At 36.7% G+C, this 27,297-nt stretch overlaps 1 protein-coding gene across 2 annotated transcripts; it reads left to right on the top strand.

The window, feature by feature from the left end:
* The first annotated feature begins 8,256 nt into the window (after window positions 1-8,256).
* LOC131950989 (acyl-CoA (8-3)-desaturase) lies at window positions 8,257-27,069 on the top strand. 2 transcript variants are annotated; one of them, XM_059313222.1, is made up of 12 exons: window positions 8,257-8,349; window positions 15,664-15,921; window positions 18,290-18,436; window positions 18,926-19,072; window positions 19,521-19,622; window positions 20,783-20,842; window positions 22,803-22,929; window positions 23,216-23,292; window positions 23,578-23,675; window positions 24,297-24,473; window positions 24,876-25,001; window positions 26,193-27,069. In XM_059313222.1, the coding sequence occupies exons 2-12, from the start codon at window positions 15,715-15,717 to the stop codon at window positions 26,257-26,259; spliced, it is 1,335 nt and encodes a 444-aa protein (XP_059169205.1). In that variant the 5' UTR covers window positions 8,257-8,349; window positions 15,664-15,714; the 3' UTR covers window positions 26,260-27,069. The 2 variants fall into 2 exon arrangements, with proteins under 2 accessions (XP_059169205.1, XP_059169204.1); XM_059313221.1 differs by having other exon boundaries at window positions 8,289-8,349; window positions 15,527-15,921.
* Window positions 27,070-27,297: the final 228 nt, after the last annotated feature.

Genomic DNA, 27,297 nt, shown 5'->3' with positions numbered 1-27,297 from the left:
TGATAACTTTCTACAGTAAGCTACATAGATGGTGCAGTGTATTGAAACTGAAAGCATAAGTTCCCATTACAAAAAAACCACTTAACCCTTACGGTCATGCTTGTCAAGTGCCCCGGGTTGTCTACACAGGCATAGAAAAATACAATGTGCATTTATTTTCGTTATGTTTTTTTTTTGTGTTATGTTAATAATTTTTCATTTAATGCACTTTATGGTTGCGTATTTTCAGTTTCTTTTTTTAAAGGCTACGAACACAGATATATATATATATATATATATATATATATATATATATATATATATATATATATATATATATATATATATATATATATATATATATATATATATATATATATATTGGTTTTACTTAACAGGAAGCATTTACATTTTTTCTATCAATGAAGCAAGGAAGCGATTTTCTCTTAAACATCTGGAGTGCATTTTAAAAAAATAAGTTTATGGGAGTGGGGTGATGGCGTAGCCCTAGGGTAGAGCACCTGATCTAATCTAATGACGAGTTATTTATTTTGGTTACATCCCCTTTTGAAAGGTAAACAACGCAATGCTTGCTGGCGATTTAATAATAAAATGGAAAAATGGTATGTGTGCGTGTGTGTGTGCGTGTGATGTGTGTGATGTGTGTGCGTGTGTGTGTGTGTGTGTGTGTGTGATATGGATGCTGACATTTACTGATACTTTGTTATATAGGCGTGGGTGTTGAACAAGGGGAGGAAAAGAGGGGGGGGGGTATATATCGGCTTAGAAAAGCTTATTAACATTTATGAACGACTCTTAATTCGGTATTGTAAAAATGTAATAGGAGGGAGAAATTTTAGTTTTGAAAACAACTTGACCTAGTATGAGGCCTATACATATTTTTACCAAGACGTCCTTTTTTTAAGAACTTGATTCCAATCCCGACTAAAAAAAAACATTTGCATTTTAATAAGCTAGTGGTCTCCTTTTATAAAACACACAACACATTATTCAACTCCGCCCTTTTGAAGTGGGTTAAAGTGAGTTACAAGAGTAACACACACTTATACAAACAAATGGACAGACTGATAAAGGAAAAGCTTGTTAAAAAAGACATTTTGACCTACCCTTGTACCCCGAATAAATACATCGACCACCACCCCTCATAAATCGTATTTAGTCGAAAAGGCCGAGAGTCATTATTTTACATTATATATAAATGGTAGAAAATCGGGTGAAAATTTGATATATCGCTCAGTTTAGAGACGGCCCTTGAACACAAAAATTTAAGCCTCAAGCTTTAAAAAGCACTGAAAATAAAAATAAAAATAAAGACATCAGATATTGGCCACTCGAGAAATATTGTAAACACATATTAGCAACAAGCCCGTTAAATATTTTTTTTATTTTAAAAACTTTAGTGGTTCTAAACTCTGTTTTTATAAAGGTTTTAAGTAAGTTTAATGGGTATAGGCCAGGGGTCGGCAACCTGCGGCTCGCGAGCCGCATGCGGCTCTTTTGGTTTCCAGTTGCGGCTCTTCAGTTCCATGCACAAATATTAATAATTATTTTATTTTCAAAACTCATAAAAATATTAGTCTGCAACATTTGGTAATAAACGATATAACATAAGGTATAAACAATAAACATTCACTATTATACTAGAATATTTAGTTACTCCCTATCTCAGTGTAGGCTACTTCCTATTACATTGTCCATTCCGAATTAAAACATTCAACTTCATTGTGGATATCACAAAGAAACTAAACGAGCTAAGTGTAAAACTGAAAGGAAAACCCAGCTTATATCTTGCTTAAAGATGTGGTTTGTTTCGAAAATACTTTTTTGTTAATTACATGTTGAGCGGTAAATTACTTAATTACGAAAAATCTGGAAAAATATCTTTATGGTGCCAATGCTACTATTCAATCACTTCAGCATTAATATAAACAAAATGAAGGATGTTTTCACTGAGAGATTTGAGGTATTCAAAACAAATGCAAGTACTTTGACTTCTATAGTAGATCTTCTCAACGCAAATTCAAATGAGATTATTTCATATATTCAAAGCTATTTATTTTAAATTATATATATAGTATGATATTTGTTTGATGATTTTATATATATATATATATATATATATATATATATATATATATATATATATATATATATATATATATATATATATATATATATATATATAATCCTAAACAAATATACTATTGACATAAAAATGTTAGTGGCTCTTTAAAAACCGGGTAATGTTGTAAATTGTAACTTTTGGCTCTTTCGGCTCAAAAGGTTGCCGACCCCTGGTATAGGCACTTAATATGTACACGATCACTGATAATATTAACAAACAATAGATATAATATATACACTTTTCAACTTAGTAAAGAGAGATAACTGTTTAATAAGGCACACAATGTGTATCGTAAAGGGAAGTAAGTAATAATTATAAACGACAAAGCAATAAAATCTAGTATGTATGGATGATTAATTAGTAAATTCGTGAAATTAAAAGAGTTCTGATGTCGAAAAGCCTTAATTAATTACTTGGCCTTTAGCCTTAATTTAATTGTTCATGAATAGTGTGTCGTAAGGTTTCTGTCAAGGTTAATTAAAGGCCAGAAAAAGGCTGTGATTATATCTGCACACAATATTTATAGTGGGTTAGGTTTGGAGATCTAACGATAGATAATAATAGTCATAACAAAAGTTTTAAAAAACCCACGTTTTCTGATTGAACTAAAAAGTAGAAAATAAATGTTATACATCACAATAATGCAAGCGATCACTCTACTATAAGCGATCAAAAACGTGGGGCGCCGTGATTTTCTTACAGTTTCTAATACTATTGACTTTTATTAGGGAGCTTGTAGAGAGTCAACAGTATTTGAAACTGTAAGAAAATCACGGCGCCCCACGTTTTTGATCGCTTATAGTAGAGTGATCGCTTGCATTATTGTGATGTATAACATTTATTTTCTACTTTTTAGTTCAATCAGAAAACGTGGGTTTTTAAAAACTTTTTTAATGATTATTATTTTCTACTTTTTAGTCTTTGTCTGTTTGTTTGCATTAAAATCGCGTAAAAGTTGTATAGCATTAAAGTCTCGTAAAAAGACAACTCGTAAAAAACACGTTGTGTGAATACTTTACTGACTAGAACACATATATTTGAACCCGCGCCGAGTGGGATAGCAATCGTGTGCCCAACCACTCGACCATATCGTCTCCCCCATACTGGCCACCAGTTGTTACGTTCTGGTTGTTTGTACACTAACACTGCGTGAACACTAGTCAGTAAGCAAAAAGAGGGAGAGTCCCGAACATTGTTTTCATCAAATTACAGTTACTGGGTTATGTCCCTTTTACCCCACGTTTTTGTACAATTATATAGCGGCCTAAAATGATCAATAAAATGTTTCCATGGATCAATTTAGTAATAATAACAATTGAATATTCTATGGTCATCGGAAACAAAGCTTCCCTGAAAATTTCAGCGCGCTAGCTAACCGGGAAGTGCCCGAAATTTCGATCGCAAGATTTGATTGGAGAACCAAACAGACGCGAAAGCAAGTTAAGGAAAACGTGGGAAAATAGTAGATTCAGTCATCTGTCGCTGGACGAAGGGGGGGGGGGGGGGCTCAAAATAGAAAAAAAATATCAAATTGTAATTGAAAACGATTACAGTTCCCTTCAGAGTTTCTTCCAGGCAACTCTTCGAACCCCCACCTCCCCCCCCCGAAGAAAGTCTACCGCCCCCCCCCCCGTAAGAAATGGATACTTTTAACAGTGTGTGTCCCCCCCCCCCCCCCCCCCCCGAAAATTTCAAGTGCACCCCCGGAGAAAAAAGTGGAAGAAACACTGGTTCCCTCCCCCTCTCCCCCAAATCTCTCCCCCCCACCACCGATATTAAATCATATCCGATAAACTCCGACCTAACCTAACCTGCTCACATTATGTTTTTTTTTTACTTCCTAACAAACAATTCTCTAGATGTAGTTCTAACCCAAAGTGATATCCTTTAAGTCATTCAACACTTATTTCAAAACTTAAACCCTAACCCGAACTGTGAAGGAATACAGCTACAACACAACACACCGATTCCTAACCTAAACTTAACCATAGGCCTAGCCTAGCCGTGCCTACATTCACATTCTGTTAGCAGCTGGTTGTGCATAACAAAAAAAAAAGCGACTTGCGTAACGATTCTTTTTATAGCAGCGTTGTTACGTAACTAGGCGACCGCCATCTTGGCAAAGCCCACCTGCCTGGAGGCGACCTCGGGGCAGCCGGAAAGCGAGGGCTCGGATAGCCGAGGTGGCCTACTTTTCCCGCCGTGCTCTGAGTACACATCTACGCTTGGCTGGTCAGACAGTTGACCGGAGAAAATAGTTCAAGTGTTTTTCCCGCTTTCCGTGTAGGTCAAGATTTGTTTTGTTTTGTGTTAGACGCCCATAAGCAAAGGAAAGTAACTCGATATAAAATAATTTTAAAAATAAATAAAATTACCACCCCTCTACATTTTAAAATACGATTTACCATGCGACCGTTAGATAACTAAGGACTTGCATGAATCTACGTCTCACTCCACATTAGTACTATACTATACTTTGCTTTCAATTTAAAAAAAAAGAAGTAAATGTAATTCAATCACTTTTACTGTAATTTTCTTGATTTTAAAGAATATGCACACAATTTTTTTTTCCATATGGCAGCAGAGGCGTAGCGACCCTTCTCGGCGCCCGGGGACAAACTTTTGATTTGCACCCCCCCTCGAACTTTTTATTTGCACCCCCCCTCAAACTTTCAATTTGGCGCCCCCCCCCAAGGTCGGCGCCCGGGGGACATATGTCCCCCCCCCTCCCCCTCGCTACGCCTCTGCATGGCATTTTTCTCAGTGGGGGGGGGGGGAATATAAGAATGGTTAAAGCATGTATTTTCACTTTCAATGTAATTTTTTTTTCAGCGGGAGGATGGAGGGGAGGGGGGGGGGAGCTGTGTACGTAGCCTACTCGGGGATTGAGGGCCCAATATCTAAAAGAAAAAAAACCCTGTAACGACAGAAGGTCAACGACAGGGAGGGGGGAGGGTGGTGAAATCAGTGAGAGAAACTTCTCTGTTAGTTATACCAGCGACCTTAGTCGATAGTCGTCAGGTGTTTTTAATCTTACCATAGAACACATATTTATAATACATCCCTTCCCCATAAAGGCAACATAATATCCGTATGCTCTATTACCGGTTTAAAGTTTAACGACACAACACGTGTAATTTTCTAGACACATCATCGCTAACACACCTAACACGTCAAAGCTATAAAAAAAAAAGCAACTAAAAATGATAACAATCTACGATACAATCTGCGTGATTTTTCATTTTCGTCAAGAGCGACAGGTGACCTGGTTTTTTTTTATTAGAAATATCGACGACACCCATTAGCTACGTGTAGATTTTTTTTTTCAATTTGTTTTTTATGGCGGTTGGACGAGTGGATTATTGTGGTCCAGAGAGCACGGTTAGTTATGGGGGGGGGGGGGGGGGGGGGGTCGAAGGCTTGTCTGTACAGCGTGTATGTGAGGGGGGTGCATAGATACATTGATTGCATGAAAGCCACTTCGTGTTTTTCAACTTAAGATTTTAATACGTGAGACTTGAAGGAACGTTAGAACACAACCAATCGGTGTGTTTCTTCCAGACTTTTTTCTCCGGGGGGGGGGGGGGGTGTGACAACTTTTTGGTGGGTGGACTCTTGGACGAAAAATTATAAAATTTACTATCAAAATAATATTTTATTCAGTTAGAGTAACTAAACAATAAGGAGAGAAGGGTGACACCAAACCGAAAATGCTAAATTAATGGAGGGTAGGTGGGGGGGGGGGGGGGGGTGACACCGGCCCCAGTGACGCCAATGGTTTGGGGTATATATGTTAGCGTTAGCGCTGAGATTAGCAAGTTACATTATATATAGTTCATTAACTTTACCCTAACACAATTTTTTTTTTTACAAAAGATACAATTATTGTGGCAATAACAGAGGTCTGGTATGGCACATCATGACACATAATGACATAACCATGTAGTGAAATAATTTTTTTTTATAGTAAATACGTTCAAGTGGCAAATAATATAAAATATGTTTCAAGCAACATTATGAACGAGCCGACCCGCGGCATATCATACGCTGCTATTTAGTTGTTTTATTTTCTACTTTTCAGCAATTCATAATTTGTGAATTCGACAGTACCAATGCTGCCACTGAAAATATTTGCTTTAAAAACACTTTAAGGACGATACTACCCCCCCCCCCTCCTTTCCCCCAACCCCTACCCCCCCCCCCCCCCCGTGAAAGCAGCCTCCTCTTAGTTACCTCCCCTAAGTTTAAAAATCGTTTCACAACTAAATTATCTGCCCCTAATAGCCGTCACTAAACCCGGCTCTACGATTAATGTAAACATTTAGCGTGAACCACAGCTCACCAGACCATGTAGGGGTGAGATGATAGGGAGCGCGCTTACAGCTTGTTTTTTTGCGTCTCCCAGAAGAGAATTATATGTATAAATGTTACACCTAATAAGTGAACAGTAACAATCTATTTTTCACGAAAAGTTTCTTTTAGCTTTTCCAGCCTTTAATACAGACATTGAATCTACGAGCCAACCTACACGTAAGCGAGAGCTTGCCTCACTGCCACGCCAGTTTCACTAGACCGTAAAAATATGTATCCGGACTGGGAACATTTTAAAATACAAATATCCAAGCTAGGACCCCCCCACCCGTCACGTAAAAGACGGCTGTATCTGAACTGTTGTCTACGGGCGGCTGTATCTGAACTGTATTCTACGGACGGCTGTATCTGAACTGTATTCTACGGACGCCTATATCTGAAATGTGTTCTACGGACGGCTGTATCTGACCTGTATTCTACGTTAGACAGCCGCATATCTTTGTCAGTTACATCAAACACCATCGGATGAAGTACTTGGTAGTTGAAGTAGAATTCATATTATTTTTCATCAGTGGAGCTTACCATCTGCCCAAGTTTCCCCCCCCCCCCCCCTAATAAATAAATAATACAAAAGACGCATTTAAGTACGCAAATTGTAACATTTAGCCAATAAAATAAAATGAAAAACATCATCCTCAACATTTTGAGATCCACCGAAGAAAAATGTTCCAGGTGACCTTGAATTCAATCGCACCCTAAAAAGTTTCCAATCCAGAATAACCAAACAAGTCACATGTGGAATTTTCCTTACCCCAATACTTTTAAAAAAAAATAATTGTAGATTAAACAAAACAGTTCGCACTTTTGGTGAAATTATCATTGAACTTGACATTAACCTTGAATTTGACATTAGCGATTTGCATGAACGGTTAGGTACGGCATCTTTGTAGGTATTTAGACGTCCAATACAAAAAAGTCTTAGGAAAAGTCAAAGGTATCGGAATAAAAACCATAACGTGAAATGCGATACTGAAAAAAATACTACACATATTTAAGTTATCTGTATATGGGATTGTGTGTGTGGGGGGGGGGGGAAGAACGGGATATGCAAATATGATGTATTAGGTAACCCATGCCCGTGTCTAAGCCAACAAAAAAAGGGGGGGGGAGACATACCCGGACATGTTTACCACAGGTATATATTAATATGCGATCTCAAACGGGGTTGCAAGACTGAGGTGATATCTACACCAGAGGCGTAGCGACCCTTCCCGGCGCCCGGGGACAAACTTTTCGATTTGCACCCCCCCCCCCCCCTCAAGATTTCGATTTGCACCCCGCCTCAAGATTTCGATTTGCACCCCCCCCCCCCTCACACTTTCGATTTGCACCCCCCTCAACCTTTCAATTTATTTTTCCAACCCATTTTGGCGCCCCCGAAGGTCGGCGCCCGTGGACATATGTCCCGCCACCCTCGCTACGCTACTGATCTACACCCGCAAACCGCAAGAATTCTCTACACAACTTACGCCTTAAGACAACACACATACATTGTTCAACCCCCTTGGCATCAACTCCCCTCCCCTGACACGGGTCCGCACCCACAGTAAGTTAAGAATTTGTTGTATTCGTGGATTTACATTTAAAAAAAAAAACCCATGTTACCTTTGTACCCACACTTTTTTAGAACCCTTGTGAACGGTTCAGCGCCTGTGAGTTTAGTCACGAAATACGCCGGTTGTGTTTTACAAGCGTGGGGAGGGGAAGGCTCATGAGGACAGGAAGGGGTGGGGGTGGGAGAGAAGTAGGACCGTGGGGTCGATTAACCGTAAGATTCAGTGATTAAAAATTCAGGGGGACAGTCGTACTCTAAGCCACGTTTTTTCTTTCAGTGGGAGTTCCGTCCGACTCAGGTGCGGTGGATATTTCGTTTTTTTCTAAGTGTTCAAAGGTGTGCTAGGCTGATGTTTTAAGTTTGGACATCGTCAACGTGTGATTTGTGTTGTTTTTCGAGTGTTTAAGTGATGGTTTAGGGGCTAATTGAATGTGTTAAGTTTATTGATTATATCCATTATATTATAGTCCAGGGGTCTTGTAAAAATAGATTTGTTTCGTTGGTTCTTTTCCATCCTACTTTTTATTATTAAAAAACGGGTATCAGTGTCATTACTTATTATAAACCAATTACCTTGTAAACCTATTTATATTATTTCAAGCACACTAATCCAGCCCTAGGCTATTACAACAGGATACCATAAAACTTAAAAGTGCCGTTTAGTATTATCGTATTTGAACTTGAACTACCGATGTTCGAAAATAGCCTGTCCAAAAAGTAGACCTGTTAGGTTCAGCATTGTAATATCAATTTTAGTGCTATGCCAAGTTTACGGTTAAGGTTATGGTAGGGTTTGGGTAAGGGATATGGTTAGTATTAACAATAGCAAGTCACATTGATACTTAGATTAATAATCATTAATGGTAAACTAACACCCCTCTTTTAGGAAGATTCCATTATTATTGTGGCGTTATTTGACACTTGCAAGCATATAACACATGTGTGTTTTTCTTTTGTGTGCACATCTGGGGAACCAGGATATTGCTTGTTTTAATTTAAATGGTGTAGTAGAAATAGACAGTGGTGTAGTAGACATACACAGTGGTGTAGTAGACATAGTCATTGGTGTAGTAGACATAGACAGTGGTGTAGTAGACGTAGACAGTGGCGTAGTAGACGTAGACAGTGGCGTAGTAGACGTAGACAGTGGCGTAGTAGACGTAGACAGTGGTGTAGTAGACGTAGACAGTTGTGTAGTAGACGTAGACAGTTGTGTATTAGACGTAGACAGTTGTGTAGTAGACATAGACAGTTGTGTAGTAGACATAGACAGTGGTGTAGTAGACGTAGACAGTGGCGTAGTAGACGTAGACAGTGGCGTAGTAGACGTAGACAGTGGCGTAGTAGACATAGACAATGGCGTAGTAGACATAGACAATGGCGTAGTAGACGTAGACAATGGTGTAGTAGACGTAGACAGTGGTGTAGTAGACATAGAGAGTGGTGTAGTAGACGTAGACAGTGGTGTAGTAGACATAGACAGTGGTGTAGTAGACGTAGACAGTGGTGTAGTAGACATAGACATTGGTGTTGTAGACATAGACACTGGTGTAGTAGACATAGACAGTGGTGTAGTAGACATAGCCAGTGGTGAAGTAGACATAGACACTGGTGTAGTAGACATAGACACTGGTGTAGTAGACATAGACACTGGTGTAGTAGACATAGACATTGGTGTAGTAGACATAGACAGTGGTGTAGTAGACATAGACAGTGGTGTAGTAGACATAGACAATTGTGTAGTAGACGTAGACACTGGTGTAGTAGACGTAGACAGTGGCGTAGTAGACGTAGACAGTGGTGTAGTAGACGTAGACAGTGGTGTAGTAGACGTAGACAGTGGTGTAGTAGACGTAGACAGTGGTGTAGTAGACGTAGACAGTGGTGTAGTAGACGTAGACAGTGGTGTAGTAGACGTAGACAGTGGTGTAGTAGACGTAGACAGTGGTGTAGTAGACGTAGACAGTGGTGTAGTAGACGTAGACAGTGGTGTAGTAGACGTAGACAGTGGTGAAGTAGACGTAGACAGTGGTGAAGTAGACGTAGACAGTGGTGAAGTAGACGTAGACAGTGGTGAAGTAGACGTAGACAGTGGTGTAGTAGACGTAGACAGTGGTGTAGTAGACGTAGACAGTGGTGTAGTAGACGTAGACAGTGGTGAAGTAGACGTAGACAGTGGTGAAGTAGACGTAGACAGTGGTGAAGTAGACGTAGACACTGGTGTAGTAGACGTAGACACCGGTGTAGTAGACGTAGACACCGGTGTAGTAGACGTAGACACCGGTGTAGTAGACGTAGACACCGGTGTAGTAGACGTAGACACCGGTGTAGTAGACGTAGACACCGGTGTAGTAGACGTAGACACCGGTGTAGTAGACGTAGACACCGGTGTAGTAGACGTAGACACCGGTGTAGTAGACGTAGACACCGGTGTAGTAGACGTAGACACCGGTGTAGTAGACGTAGACACCGGTGTAGTAGACGTAGTCACCGGTGTAGTAGACGTAGACACCGGTGTAGTAGACGTAGACACCGGTGTAGTAGACGTAGACACCGGTGTAGTAGACGTAGACACCGGTGTAGTAGACGTAGACACCGGTGTAGTAGACGTAGACACCGGTGTAGTAGACGTAGACACCGGTGTAGTAGACGTAGACACCGGTGTAGTAGACGAAGACACCGGTGTAGTAGACGTAGACACCGGTGTAGTAGACGTAGACACCGGTGTAGTAGACGTAGACACCGGTGTAGTAGACGTAGACACCGGTGTAGTAGACGTAGACACCGGTGTAGTAGACGTAGACACCGGTGTAGTAGACGTAGACACCGGTGTAGTAGACGTAGACACCGGTGTAGTAGACGTAGACACCGGTGTAGTAGACGTAGACACCGGTGTAGTAGACGAAGACACCGGTGTAGTAGACGTAGACACCGGTGTAGTAGACGTAGACACTGGTGTAGTAGACGTAGACACCGGTGTAGTCGACGTAGACACTGGTGTAGTCGACGTAGACACTGGTGTAGTAGACGTAGACACTGGTGTAGTCGACGTAGACACTGGTGTAGTCGACGTAGACACTGGTGTAGTCGACGTAGACACTGGTGTAGTAGACGTAGACACTGGTGTAGTCGACGTAGACACTGGTGTAGTCGACGTAGACACTGGTGTAGTCGACGTAGACACTGGTGTAGTCGACGTAGACACCGGTGTAGTCGACGTAGACACCGGTGTAGTCGACGTAGACACTGGTGTAGTAGACGTAGACACTGGTGTAGTAGACGTAGACACTGGTGTAGTAGACGTAGACAAGACATAACAAGGTCTGTAACACAACATACGGCTAACAATTTTCTGAAGTATTCATTTTGTAGATCCTGTAGAATGGATGGGGTTATAACTACCATAAAAAAAGGTCTGATATTACCGACTAGACGTTCTCAGTGTTTCTTTTAGACATTTTTCCCCGGTGTGCCCCCCCCCCCCCCCCACAGGAGCATATGCCTGAAATAAATACTGGACGTTCCCCCGCCTACTTTGTTTTTTTACATCGGCTCTGTGGTTTACAGATAAAACATTTTGTATGCTTTATTTGTTACATCAGTTACACCAAAAGCAATTAGTAATTATCCGACCCCCCCCCCCCCCCCAACGCCCGTCCGTCCTCCCGCGTCAACAGGAGTCCCCATGTAAACGTCATAGAAATGAGATATCACTTTTAGATAAACTCTACTCCATAGTGCCCCCCCCTCTTCCCCTTATCAACCAGTTGGTTAAATAAAATAAACCGGGAGTGATCTCCCCTAAACTTTCTCGAATATTCTTATATAAAATAACAGGGGATGGGAACTCGGGCTATAGACATGATTTTTAATCCATTTTAAATACTTAAAGTTTTAAAAATAGAATAAAATCTCGTAGACAAATTAATTGCACACCAAGTGAACGCGAATAAAAAAGCGCATAATAGTGCGCAATATTATTAGTACTTTTAAAATTTACATTAGTTTTTTGAGAAATCGGAAGTAGCGTAAATAAGTACTTCCAGTCAACGAAAAATTCTCAAAATTTGACAGAAGGTAGAGAATTAGATCTTTTACTTACATATCAAATTTCATTTATCTATCTGAAATAGTACTCAAGTTATAGGCTTTTGAAAAATTCAAAGTAGAAAAAGTACCACTTCCGGTTATCCGAAATCGCTCAAAAGTTGATACGGATCTACGATTTTGATAAAATACTTGTATATGAAATTTCATCAACCTAGCTGTAACGGTACTCAAGTTATCGTGTTTACACACGGACACACACACACACAGACACACACACAGACACACAGACATACGGACAAGATTGCAAAATTATGTTTTTCCGTATCAGTGAGATGTAAAACGTCGAGATTTGCAAAAATCTCGATTTTTTTTTTTTGCACGATTACAAGACTTTCTCTATACTTCGTATATACGAGAAAGTAAAAAAACAATTAAAAAAAACCTATCTAATCATAACACGCACTTTAAGATTCTATTTTTAGTACTGCCAAACACCATGAATCATGAATGAAAGGTTGGAACGTAGTGTGTCCCTGACCTTGATTAGCGTCGACGCCGTGGCCATGAAAAGCCACTTCTTGCTGTCACAGCAGTTTTCCCTTCTAGTTTATCTCATAGCTGCTATCTTATCGGGCTGAGAGTGGGTTGGAGAGTAGAGGTCAGCGGTGTTGGCGAAATTCGCATCATTCAGAGGCGAAACTTTACAACCGACACGGTTCCTCCCGGTCGAAATAGAGAATATATATATATATATATATATAACATATAAAAATATATTCTTTAACCAGTGTCCGTTCCAGATGCGTAGTGACGCGGAGGGGGGAGGGGGGGGGGGTACATATGTCCCCGGGTGCAGTGTTTCTTCCAGACTTTTTTCTCCGGGGGGGGGGGGCACTTGAAATTTTCGGGGGGGGGGGGCGGTAAACTTTCTTCGGGGGGGCGGACACTGTTAAAAGTATATATTTCTATATAAACTATATAAATTTCATTTCGTTCGGGGGGGGGGGGGGGGGGGCGGTAAAAAATTTTCGGGGGGGCGGCGACCCCCCCGAAGAGATGCCTGGAAGAAACTCTGCCCGGATGCCGACCCTAGGGGCGCCAAAATAAGCTCATTTTAGCTACTATTTTGAATTATAAATATAAAAAATACATGGGGGGGGGGGGCGAGGCGCCAAATTGTAAGTTTGTCCCTGGGCGCCGGAAGGGGTCGCTACGCCTCTTGTCCGTTCCCTCTACGAGTTTCAAATGCTTCCCTACCCCCTCACAGCGTAAGAAAAATATCAAAGAAACCCTAATTATACTCTCTTCAAGTTAATAAAAAGAAATTGGGCTTAGGTCACCCCCCCCCCCATTCAGCCCCAAACATATAGCCACTGGCTAATAAATGGAATTTTTAAAAAGAAATCTTAATCAGTAAAAAGAAATCGCGTAACAATTATACATGTTAAATAATTTAAACTAGAGACATAATTATTTCAAACATTCGATTAAAAAGTGTAATTACTTTGTCTGAGGGCGTAAGTTCATATCCTGGTTTAAAACTGGAATTTTAGGTTGGGGGGGGGGGGGCACTAATGACGTTAAGAGCAACTTGAGACGCCCCTCCACCTCAGTCTCAAAAAGACATCATTCTCCTAAACTAAAAGGCAGAGGCGTAGCGACCCTTCCCGGCGCCCGGGGACAAACTTTCGATTTGCACCCACCCCTCAAACTTTCAATTTGCACCCCCTCAAACTTTCAATTTGTTTTTCCAACCCATTTTGGCGCCCCCTAATGTCGCCGCCCGGGGACATATGTCCCCACCCCGTCCCCCCTCGCTACGCCTTTGCTAAAAGGTCACAATTTCAACTGCAAATACCCATTATTAAGGTCGCCCAGATCAGAACGTCCATGTGCCCACACGCAATACATATCTAGATCCGCCTATGTCCCAACTGTAGACAACTAAACGATGTCTAAAGAAAAACAAAACACAAAGAAAGACCCCCCCCCAAAAAAAACCACACAAAAAGGGGGGGGGGGGGGGAAGGGGTTCAGGTAAAAAAAATCAACCATACATAAGCGATATCAATTATATCAATTTTCGCAGTGGAAATGTTCATAATTTGTAAATTTTAATTTTTTTTTACTAGTTCAAGTAGCCATGATCGACAGTAGAATAGGCTGCTAGGAAGAAAGAAAAAACCCACCAAGATTGACATTTTATGTTGATGATTTATTTTCCTTTTTTTCCGGTTCTCCCTCATTAAAAGCATAAGCAATGTTTCTTCCAGACTTTTTTCTCCGGGGGGGGGGGGGGGGCACTTGAAATTTTCGGGGGGGGGGGGGGGCGGTAGACTTTTGATCGGGGGGGGGGGGGGCGCGACACTGTTAAAAGTATATATTTTCTATATAAATTATATAAATTTCATTTCGTTCGGGGGGGGGGGGGGGGCCTGGAAGAGATGCCTGGAAGAAACTCTGAGCATAAGTGACTTCAATTCTCCCTTCCACTATTCATTTTACAGTCAATAATTTTGCAGTCTAGTATGAGAAGTAAAATTTCAACTATAAAAAAAACCTGCATATTTTTACTTTTTAAAATTCTTTCCAACTAAATACTAATAAGGCTTACCAGCAGTGTTTCTTCCAGACTTTTTTCTCCGGGGGGCACTTGAAATTTTCGGGGGGGGGGGGGGGGCGGTAGACTTTCTTCGGGGGGGCGGACACTGTTAAAAGCAGAGTTGCTTCCAGGCATCTCTTCGGGGGGGGGGGGGGCTAAGCCCCCCCGAAAAATTTTTACCGCCCCCCCCGAACGAAATGAAATTTATATAATTTATATAGAAAATATATACTTTTAACAGTGTCCGCCCCCCCGAAGAAAGTTTACCGCCCCCCCGAAAATTTCAAGTGCCCCCCCGGAGAAAAAAGTCTGGAAGAAACACTGGTTAAAAGTATATATTTTCTATATAAATTATATACATTTCATTTCGTTCGGGGGGGGGGGGGGGGCGGTAAAAAAATTTCGGGGGGCTTTGCCCCCCCCGAAGAGATGCCTGGGAGAAACTCTGCTTACCAGTAATCAATTTTGATCTACTATTGCCATAAAAACATTTAAATTGCGAAATTTACTTTTTAGCGGTACTCTATCGACCTGTTAAAGGTAAAACTTATGTAACGTATTTGATTTAGCTACAATGACATACATTTCACTAGAGACTTACGTCGTCGGCATTTTTATATTAATAAAATGTCTCTAGATAGATCTAATTTAATTAATGTAGCCTAGTAGGTAATGGCAGGCGACGATTCATAGCTCAATGATTAAAAAGTAAACCATTCTTAAAAAAAAAGGCCTAAGGCCTAGGCTAATACGCAAATGACAGATGCTGCCCCTTTCCCCTAGCCAATACACTGCCGCGTTTCATCTGTTTCCTCGCGTGCAGGTTTGTCGATAAAATGTTTTAGTGTGTTTTATCGACTACAGACGCATTGCCGAAGTAACATGCTCACCATTGTTGACGTTTAACACGCTAGCGGTATACTTCTTATCAAATGGAATACTTTACTTGACCGTTTTTAGGTTGACAGTGTAGGTTAGCGTGACAATTTACGTTTTGAAGTGCTGTTGATAATGGGTAAAGGAGGTCAAGGTGAATCCAATGGAGTGACAGTTACACGACAACGAGATGGAATTAGTTGGGACATTATCAAAGAAAAAACTACCCGTGAAGAAAAATGGTTAGTCATCGATGGTGAAGTTTATAATATTACACGATGGGCAGCAAAACATCCCGGAGGATCTAAAGTTATTAGCCACTATGCTGGTCAAGATGCAACAGTAAGTAAACTTCTCAAAACATCTTACACGTTGACAAGTTGAACACACGGCACGGTCACACAAAACAGCTGTTGAGTGCAAGAGTACTGTAGACATCTAGAATCTAGATCTAGATTTTAGATCTAGATCTAGAACTAGAATCTAGATCTAGATCTAGATTCTAGTTTAGAATAAGATTAAAAATTAAAAGTCATTAAGATTTTAATAAGAGTTAAGTAAGACTAAGAAGAGAAAAGAAAAAGATTTTTGGGATTTAGAATCTAATCTAGATCTAGATTTAGATCTCTAGTAGATTTAGTAGAATGTAGATCTAGATTGTAGATCTAGAGATCTAGTAGAATCTAGATCTACTAGACTAACTACCTAGATCTAGGTCTAGTCAAGTCGTATGAAACTGATACAAGTTTTGGTCTAATAAAAGCCAACACAACCTAGATCTACATCTTATTCTTAGTTACTAGATCTAGATTTTTTCTATATCTACATAATATTATATAGATCTAGGATAGGCATAATGAAATTAGTAAGGCTTTAAGGCTTTAGATAAAAAAATATACTGCATTATAAAATGACAGCAGACTAAAATCTTTAGGGCCCATAGAGAACAGTAATTCTATCGTCTAGAAACTACAGACTAAATTGACTAGGCCTAGTAATATACCTAGTCCTACATATTTAATGTAATTTCGGAGATAGGCATGTAAATTGAGTGTATAATAGGGCTATATGATGGGCCAAATCACATCGGGGCCTCTATAATTATATGATATGTAAAATGTTGAGGGTCCAGGTCATTAGCTAAAGGTCGTTTTGTAGTGTGTGAGTTAAGTCACTACTCACCCTTGTTTATAGCTAAGGATGAACTCTCTAAATGGTTTACTACTTATTTTTTAGCTTTATTAAATAGGCTTAAGTAGTAGAAGCCTTTACATTAATCAAGCACTAGTAGAAGAAAGCCCCTGTTTAGTCACTAATCTGTGTAATCACATTATCAAACAATAAACTCTATACAGTATACAAGCCCTATAAAAATTACTTATCACCAATTATGAAATGATGTGTTATAAAAACCTACATTTTTGCAGGGTAGGCATAATAAACACAAAAAAATGAACTAAAACTTCTGATATTGCTTAAATGAAAATATACCGCTAATAAAGTAGGCCTCATCTTGTATAATGTCTGCAAATTAAAGTAGAATTAAATTCTCTGTAAATTACAAATGTCTAGCAAGACTGTGGAAATGCAAAGTTTGTTTTTCATGTAGGCCTATTGAATTTTAATAGTCTACTCTTATTTAGGGTGATGCAATAAAAAAGTAGGTCAAATGGCTGATGCTATTTTTAACTTGCCTTAATTAATATATTTATTAGGCCAGTCTTTGTCAACCTTTTTGCTTTATTCTTCCTGAAAGCTTGCTACACCTGTATCTGATTTTATATTATCCACAAACCAGGCCTGTACTCTTGTAGATTTTTTATACACAGCTCTAATACTTGGGCCTCTATTTTTGTGCTTGGCAGAGAAATAACTACTGCAGCTATGTTATTACTTCTTTGAGAGTAGCCCTGTTGATAGTTAAAGTTCTACTTACATAAGTTTTTGAATTCAACAGGTATCTACATAGCAGTAAATATATGAATAATTAAATATTGAGAAAATGAATACATTCATATAAGGCTTCATCTGACAAAAGCTGTTATTAATCCATGGGCTATTTTTAAATTTTATTATTCAACTATAGATTTCATGTTAAAAAAAGGGAGGTGATAAGTTATTTATGAACTGCTAACAATGATTACTGGGCCCTAAGTTAACCATGTTTAACACAGTAGCTAAACTATTGTACTAACAGCACAGTACCTCCAATTCTTGGAGTCATTTTCCTGTTTCAACAGTTTACACTTGCTACATGCATACTATACATGTAAAAAAATGAATCACAAATAATAAGTATACATATACGGTGGGGAAAAATTGTTTCATATAACAATAATTTGTTGCAAATTTTTTTCTATACATGCAAGCCTATAGTACCCATGTTGCAAGTGTTAAGGAGTAAGATTAAAAAAACTACTAATGACATCTAGGCCATGTTATTAGTTACCAACAAAAAAATATTTAATATTACTTTGTTAAGCTTGTTGGTATCTATTTAAGAGTTGTCAGGTTTAAATTATAATTTATAGAGCAATGATTAGGATGTTGGAGATAGGGTAAGTTGCAGATGTTAAAGTCATGTTCATAATTATAGTTTAAAATAAGTGTATACTTTGCCAGTGTAATTAAAAATGGACAAATGAATACATTGATCCATGTATTATTCCCCTTAAAATTGGATTTAAAAACTCTTGTCTTTAAATTACAGGATGCATTTAAAGCATTCCACAATGATTTGAGTGCTGTCAAGAAGTATATGAAAGCTATTCATATAGGTACATTAGAAGACTATTCAAAAAATGTCACACCCATTGAACAAGACTTTAGAGTGCTTAGGGAATCTGCTGAAAAGATGGTAATGTGCTGCAATAATTTTTATTTTCTGATATTTTGTTTTTTGTTTGATGTGTTAGCAATTGAGATTTTAATTTTCTATATTCTATTGTCAAATTTTTCTTGCAAAATAGTTTATATTCACTGATAACAGTTAATATAAACTCTTATTCTCTTTTTAAGAATGTTTTCATAAAATTTTCCTTGTAAATTGTAAGTTAAGAATCCCATTTAGACCTAGCGATCCATTGGGCAGATGAAGTAGAATTCATGTTTCTTAACCTCGTCCAATGAAGGGAAGGTGTGGTCAGCACTTTGCCCAGCCACCTTTACTTTCCCAAACATGTTTGTTGCTCATGATTGAAGCATTTAGTGATTGAAGCATTTAGTCTAATTTTGTAAATAAACAACTAAAAGTATTGTTTTTTGGATTTCTTAAGCTTTTAACAATTAAACTAAGATTTTATCATGTTTATATTGCCTAATTATATTCCTATTTTTATTTCCACAGGGCCTGTTTAAGCCCAGCCTTTTCTTTTTCTTCTTGCAAATGCTCCACATCCTAGTTTTAGATTGGGCAGCTTGGGCTATATTGTACTACTATGGGACCAGTTGGATTACAGTTCTGGTTTCACTCATATTTATAACAACTGTAGAGGTAAGTCCAGTAAAAAAAGATGTATGAATATTACAGCTTTTACCTTATTTCACTAGATAAAATGAAAATACTTTCCTTATTGTGCAGAGTTTGATGTTTAATTGACAAGCTTAACACATTTTTTCTAATTTGTATGTGTGCTAACTATTTTGAAAATGCTTTAAGATCTACATTTTTTAATTAGAAAACTTTTAAAGCTGTTAGGAAATGTAATTTACTTGCAATCTAGGATGAAAGTGATTTTTATTTTAGAATATTGAAGAATTTTTTTTCATTTGGGTCAGACATGTTATGATATTTTAATTTTTCTTAAACTTGTTCAGCCTATTACTTTGTTATCATAAATTGACCAACTTATTATTCTTTGTAATGTGTATCAATCTTCATAAAAATGCTGTGTAAAAGTTAATCAGTCGTTTATTAAATTAATTTTTTTTGTAACTTTCAGGTTCAGATAGGATGGCTACAACATGACCTGGGCCATTTGTCTGTGTTTAAAAGTTCTAAATGGAATCATGTCCTGCATCATTTTAGCGTGGGAATTATAAAGGTAAAACATAACGCCCTTTCACTTTTTCTACTATTTAGAATAATTAAAACAAGAAATAATCAGGACAAAAGAAACATGTTTTGTGTAGATGTTTTTTAGTCTTGGTTGGGGATGTATACAAATCAAATATGCAACACTTGATTGATGTTAAAAGGGATACAATCTTTTTAGATAAGATGGGCATTTTTGGAATTTGGTTAACTCTGTTAAGGTCATTGTTGCTGAGCCAACAAATCCAGAGTTCGAACCCCAGGGCAGATGAGGCTCGATAGCTGGGGACAGCTACTCATCTAGGAGAGACAACTCCAAAATCAAACAACTGCTTCCTTCTAGTTTGTTCTTGGTTGGGAGCAAATCCAAAAAGAAAAGCAGGCTGAAATTGAATTCAACTGCTTATATGGCCCATAACAAGTTGACATGTAATACTTTATTGTGTTGGAGGGAATCCCTTCCAACACAAGAATTAAGAACAAAGGAGTTTAAAAGTCATAGTTTCAACCATAAAATTAAATCATTAAATTGGATAGAACTTTTTAAAAATGTGTTCTATTAGGAATTCTGTATATTAACTTGTCTTGTCTGATAATTCAAGCAAATAATTTTTTTTTCAATTACAACACTGTTCATCAATGGAGAATCTATATATATAATTCTCTTCTTGGAGACGATAGAAAACACCAAGCTGTAAGCGCGCTTCCTACCACCCCCACCCCTACATGGTCTGGTTAGCTGTTGTTCACACTAAATGTTTACAATCGTAGAGATGGGTTTAGTGATGGCTATTAGGGGCAGATAATTTTGTTTGAAACTATTTTAAACTTAGGGGAGGTAACTAAGAGGAGTTTACTTTCACAGAGGGGGGGTGTGGGGTAGGGTTTGGGGAAAGGAGGAGGGGGGAGGTTATCGTCCTTAACGAGCTACTGAAAGTGTTTTAAAGCAAATATTTTCAGTGGCAGCGTTGGTACTGTTGAATTCACAAATTATGAATTACTGAAAAGTAGAAAATAAAACAACTAAATAGCGGCGTATGATACGCCGTGGGTCGGCTCGTATGATTTATTTCCAACACTGTTGGCACAGTAGTTTTTAAACTCCTTCACACCATTCTAAAAACATATCTAGTTTGACATGTTAATTAACTCCCTTGTTTTCTATTTCAGGGTATGTCTGCATCCTTTTGGAACCACATGCACTTTCAGCACCATGCCAAACCAAATGTGGTAGGTGCACTTTATTGATACATTTCTTGTCATGTTTCAACCCTTTGTTACATTAAATACTATAATAACATTCAGTATTGTTTACAATCAATAAAGCAAAAACAAAATCCTTTTTTGCCAAAAACCCCAATTTTTTTACAGCTTTTTTAAAATTGAGGTAAAAAAGTGTGAATCCTTTTTTTAGTATTTTATGCCAGAAAAAACAACAAAACAAACCAATTTTATTATCACCACACTAGCAACCAGCTGGATTGCTTTATAATTTTTGCCCTTGCTTGTTATACCACCCAGATTGGTTTGTTAATGATCAATATGTGGTTGCCACAGGCACATAATTGATTGGACTGTTGAATACGTGAGCTTGGCCATAGATTAGGTAATTAATCAGTGGCCACAAGTGGAGGTAATCCTACAGTGTTGGCTGCATCCCTTGTGTTCATTAGATTTCTAGCTAGATTTGGTTACACTTTTTAATTCACTTTAATTTGTAGCATATTTAGCATTTTTTGTGCTTATTTTATTTATTTCAGTCAGCAGAAATTCATATTAATGTATTTGTTTTGATTTATAAACAAAAAAAACTTAAGGGATTCTAAAATTTTTTTAAAACAATTAAAGGTTATTCACATTGTAATTTTTTTAATTGTATAAGTAATAATCATTAAGAGATGAGTGATATAAATTTATAAAAACTTATAAATGATAAATTTCTAATATAAACAACACAAAACATTCATTAGTTTACAAGAAAAACGTATGAATAGTAAAACTAGAATTAAATTAAGATCCTTGAGTAGAAGTAACATATTTAAGAAGTATATAATGCCAAAACAATATTAACTGCTATGGCAATGCTGTCAGTTTTTCTAATATTTTTATAGACTGCACCTAAGATAATCTGTTAGGGATCATGCACACGTGTGATATAACACAAAGAAGATTGAGCTGTAGTTTGATATATTGTTATATTATTTGGGTATGGTGGTCAAGAGATTTTGATGTTATACATTTGATTTAAACGTTTAATATTTTATTTTATAGAAACTATGTATCAAAATTGAAACAAAATTTTTGCAAGAATAGAAAATGCGCTTTTTAAACAAATTTTCTGTACAAACATTTTGTCATTTACTGGTTTGTATATTTGAGTTGTAATAGCTGGATTTGTTATATGTCACATGGGGATAAGGTGGTCTACTTATGATATGATGTTGGTTAAAAATGTCAATTTTTTATGTTAAATGTGCATGATCCCTCCTAAATCAGTGCATACTAAGAACAAAAGTTTTCAGTTTTTATTACTGACTGTTTCAAATAGAGTACACTAGTAGTATTGAGTGTTCATTTTTAAAATGACATGCTTTTAAGTTTTGAAGCATATGGTACTTTAAGTTGTAATAGTTTCATCACATATTTTTAAAGAGGAATTTTTTTCAGGAATTTTCTTTTCTGAAGCTAAAATTATGTTAGAAATAGCATGCAACTTAACTGCACTTGTGTGTTTTCGATTTTAATACTCATTTAATTGATTTGTGCTCCATAGAATAATGTATTATATATCTTACACCATTTAATTGATGCACTGATAAGATATTTTATTCCAAATGAAAGATCTAAAAATCATTCCAGTCATTAAGTTCAAGTTCATTTATTATAATTCTATAGCCTTTAATAATTTAACTTTATATTGGATTTTTTTTTAGCTACAAAGTATAGTGATTTAACAACAGTTCATTAAATTTTTTTTTTTAAATTTTCAGTAAAGTTTTATTATGACAATGAAAAATAGCCTTGAAAATTATTTAGTCTTATTGCAGGATTGTAATTAATCTAAGATTAAATTTTAGTATTTGTTTCGATATTACAGTTGGTTAAAACATAAAATTGCTATTTATCCTAAAAGAAAAACATCAGCATAATTGTTTCATAAAATTAAGATTCTGTTTTTGTTGAATCTTAGATAGACAAAGACCCAGATGTGCGCCAGGAAACGCTGTTTGTTTTGGGGAACATAATGCCAGTTGAAATAGCCAAGAAAAAGGAGAAAACCATGCCATACAATTGGCAGAGCTACTATTTTTTTCTCAGTAAGTCAGTTTCTCTGTTACTGGTAGTTTGTCAGACATTTAGAACACATTTTTTTTTTCGCTGGTTGTTACTATTGATTTAGCTATTTTCAACAACAAAGCTTAGTGAATTAATGGAGATAGCTCTCCTGCCTTACTTGTTAAACATTGTTTAAGGTCTTTCAAGTTTTTGTACTTTACTCATGAGTGATTATACATTTTTGTGTTATTTTAGTATCAGAGCCTTGGAATTGGTTGCAAATTTAAAATATTTAAATATGCATTACGCATTTGTACACTTTCACAGTTGGACCACCCCTCCTCTTCCCAGTCTACTTCCAGATCATGGTTTTTCGCTACATCTTTACCAGGAGAGCCTGGCTGGTTAGTTCACTCATTAATGGAATTTCTCTAGCTTAATGTGTACATTAATAAAATTAATATAAAATTGAAAATCTTCATCAAGTACATAATACAATTTTTTTTAAAATTTAAAAATGATAAATGATAATTTTAACTTTTGGTGTTTTCTGGTATTCAATATCTTGTATAAACTTTACTAGTTTCTAAGAAATTTAAAATAAAAATAATTTTTTTTCTAATGTTTAAAAGTATTTAAAACCACTTTTATAATAGTTTTAACAGTATATTTATATCCTTGTCTTACAGGATCTTACCATGCTGATAATTTTCTTCACAAAGTTCTTCTATTTGTATTCTCCACTGCTGGGGTTTGGATATGCTGTTCTTTACTATTTCACCTTCAGGTGAGTTCTGTGATTACAATCCAGACCAGAACAACTACTGACACTTTTAATACAAGATTTAAAATATTTAGATAATGTGCCTTTGCTTAACATATGTTGAGAACCAGAAATTACAAAGTCCACATTTCCTATTTCTGAGGAGAATGGATTTTAAGTTTTCAAATATGGCGCAAGCTTGAAAACTTTCCATTTTGACCAAACACAGGATCGATTTAATACTTGTAGACCTGATGGAGCACCTTTTTGTAAAAATAAAGTTCCATGTTCCATTTTCGAACCTGAAGGTCCATGGGGCAAGTGAAGTTGAGTTCCCTATATTTCTGTGACCTCAGCATATGAAGGGATAGTTTGTCAGTACTATTCAAACTCCAGACTTTCAGGATAGCAGTCTGACGCTCTACCACTAGGCCACACAGTCCCTCTCACTCTTTCGACTGACTGTTATAAAGTTGGTTATTTTTAGCATTTTGACCCTACGGGTTAATAAGGTCAATTCTAACTCACAGCCATCATTTATTTTTTAGAAGTTTTAATGCTTTATGACAACAATAAAATCAATTATTTATTTACCTTGATATGAAAAAGATTTGTGATCCATGTTTTTAAAATTTCCACTGCCAGATTTCTAGAGAGCAATTGGTTTACCTGGGTGGCCCAGACGAACCACATCCCAATGGACATTGAGCATGACACAGCCCTACCCTGGCTAGCCTTGCAGCTTAAAGCCACCTGTAATGTTGAAAGAAGTTTTTTCAATGACTGGTTCACAGGGCATCTCAATTTCCAAATAGAGCATCAGTGAGTTGGCATTGATTTTCAACATTTACAGGAAGTAAAGTTTATGTTCAAAACATTTGTTTTTACTGGGGTACAAGGGTTAAAACCAACTAAATAGCGGCGTATGCTAACGGCGCGGGTCAGCTCGTGACTAATATTTAACACAAGTGTCTAGCACCTTGTAATTTATATGGCCTATATTGTCAAGTTTTTCATAATAGAACACATTACATGTTTGTCCTTTTTATACTTACATAATATTAACATTTAAAAAAAAAACACAAATTTTAAATTTAAATTGTTGTGTTAGTTTTAATCTCTGATTTGTAATTCTTTTTAGTACTAGTGATATTTAGCTTTTGTGTTTGTGTATGTAACATCCACACAATTACTGTTTAGTTAACCAATTATATTTTTCCATAGTTTATTTCCCACAATGCCTCGTCACAACCTCTATAAGATTGCTCCCCTGGTGAAGTCACTGTGTGAAAAACATGGAATCTCTTATCAAGTCAAATCCTTAAGTACTGGCTTAGCAGATATTGTGAGGTGAGTGGCTAATTAAAGACTGTTAACCCTTACAGCCCCATACTATTTGTAACTATCCATTCATTCTGTCCCAGACATTTATTTAGACAGACCTAAATTTCATGGAGTAAATAAACATTAAATTTGTCGCTATTTTGTTGATCGCTAAAACTGTTTTAGGGGCTTGAATTCTGCATCTAGATTGTATGTCAATCAGACAGTGAGGAGTTTGATACGTACTTGGGCATATGAGTATAGAGTTGCAAAATTAAAATGTATGTGCTTGAGGCTCATTGGGTTGACATTGTTGTAAAATTTATTCATTTTCCCATGTGGTATATTAAGAAGTAATTGTGATGGTTTGTTCTATAATCTAAACTGTATGTGTAATCCAATAATGCTGTTTCTGATCTATCTTGCTACAAGTGATGATGGGAATGAATTAATGTCAGTGTGTTTAATAAAAACACTTTGAAGACTGTCATTCTGCATAGAACATTTACTGCGGAAATGCAATATAGACTAATACTTCTAACCTATATTGAAAACTAAAAGTAAATCTTCCTGTCCTATGCTTGCCTACTGACCGGCGGTTTTCTTGTCATGTCTATGTCATTCTGCTTAGGCTGCGACAATATTCTATTCGTATTTCAACAAACCAAAAAAATAGAAGTTACTATCTAACCGATACATTGTCTGCTTAGGCTGAGACAATATTCTATTCATATTTCAACAAACCAAACAAATAAAAGTTGCTATATAACCCATACATTGTCTGCTTAGGCTGAGACAATATTCTATTCGTATTTCAACAAACCAAACAAATAAAAGTTGCTATATAACCCATACATTGTCTGCTTAGGCTGAGACAATATTCTATTCATATTTCAACAAACCAAACAAATAAAAGTTGCTATATAACCCATACATTGTCTTTTTTAATTATTGGCTAACTCTAAAATGTCATTAATCAACTGTCTCTGTCATAATCTACTTTTAATCCTGTCAAATGTATTGTCAACCCTACATATAAAAGTTTACGCCATCACAGTAACTTTATTTTGAATTTTAAATAGTATAGGAAATAGGAATTGGAATAACTAAAAAATATTTGATTTATTTTTAGCTAGGCTGACCATGCCATCTTCCACAATTTAAAAAATGTTAAGATTTCAATAGGAAACCATGGTAACTTGTGTGTAATTATTTCAGGTCTCTAAAGCACTCCGGTGAGTTGTGGTACTCTTCATATCAAGCTTACCATGTCCCTTCCTCTTGATGATTGTGGAGAGTTACTGAAATAGAAGAATGCATTTGACAACTTAAGAAAATATGCTGACTTAAGGCTTTATAAAATAAAGCAAATATCATTACAATTTCAAGCTAAACATTAATGATGTATTTTGTTTATTGAAGTTTTAATATTTCAGATTTTACGCTTTAATTTTGAGCTAATTTTTATTTTCTTTAAATTATGCTCGATTTACATTAAAATCCTTAATAGTGAAAGGGGTCACAACCTATTGAAAGATGTACAAAAATTTCTAGGCCTACCTATTGTGAATTTAATTTGAATTTCAAGTTTTCATGTAAATGAATTGTAACACAAATTGTCCTATTATAAATGTTAATTTAACTAACAAATGTTTTTACACTGTGTCCTTGTTAAAGCACCTTTCTATTTCTAAGGAAATAGTCTGTTATATAATGGCGACTTAATTTTTTTTGTATCACATCAGAGCGTAGTGTTGCGGAAAAATGAAATTTGCGGATGTTCTTAAGTAACTACATTCCGTCATTGCGCAGTCATTTATGTAAAGAATTCTTGCTAAAAATTGTTTTTTTTACACGTAAATTATTAATGTGTTGTCAATGTAATTTACTATTTGGGCACATTTATTTAAAAACAAACAAAAGATAACCACAGTTCTATCTAAAAAAAAAAGTTATTTGTTGATTAACCTCTATTGGCCATTCTACTAACACATTTATTTCTTGTCTGCTTAAGATTAACCCCTCCTCCCATAATGTGGGTGTTAAATACACACAACCCAATTTAAGGTAACCACAATACTTTTTCTCTTTTTTTTTTAAATTTGAATTTACATTGTTGAAAGATGCTTTTTAGGGTACAGACATTTTTGTGTGCTACTTTTACACCACAGTACATTTTTGATGAAGGCTGTTATGGAATAAATATGAAAATATAAATCCTACTGTTTACTTTTTTGTTGTTGTCTTTTTATACATATAGTTACAGCCCTAGTACTTTTAAAGCTTTAAATAAAATTATTTAGGATTGGAGTTTATTTCCAAC

This window comes from Physella acuta, unplaced genomic scaffold, assembly GCF_028476545.2.
Source record: "Physella acuta isolate Inbredline_101_S28 unplaced genomic scaffold, ASM2847654v3 ptg000793l, whole genome shotgun sequence".
In the NCBI taxonomy this organism is placed as follows: Eukaryota; Metazoa; Mollusca; class Gastropoda; family Physidae; genus Physella; species Physella acuta.
Note: the sequence above shows the minus strand (reverse complement) of the source record. Positions and strands in the feature narration are given on the sequence as shown.

Coding starts and splice junctions, on each gene's coding strand:
- LOC131950989 (XM_059313222.1), top strand. CDS start 15,715: ATGGGTAAAGGAGGTCAAGGTGAATCCAATGGAGTGACAGTTACACGA. Junction 20,843..22,802: donor ACCATGCCAAACCAAATGTG/GTAGGTGCACTT, acceptor GTTGAATCTTAG/ATAGACAAAGACCCAGATGT. Junction 23,293..23,577: donor TTACCAGGAGAGCCTGGCTG/GTTAGTTCACTC, acceptor CTTGTCTTACAG/GATCTTACCATGCTGATAAT.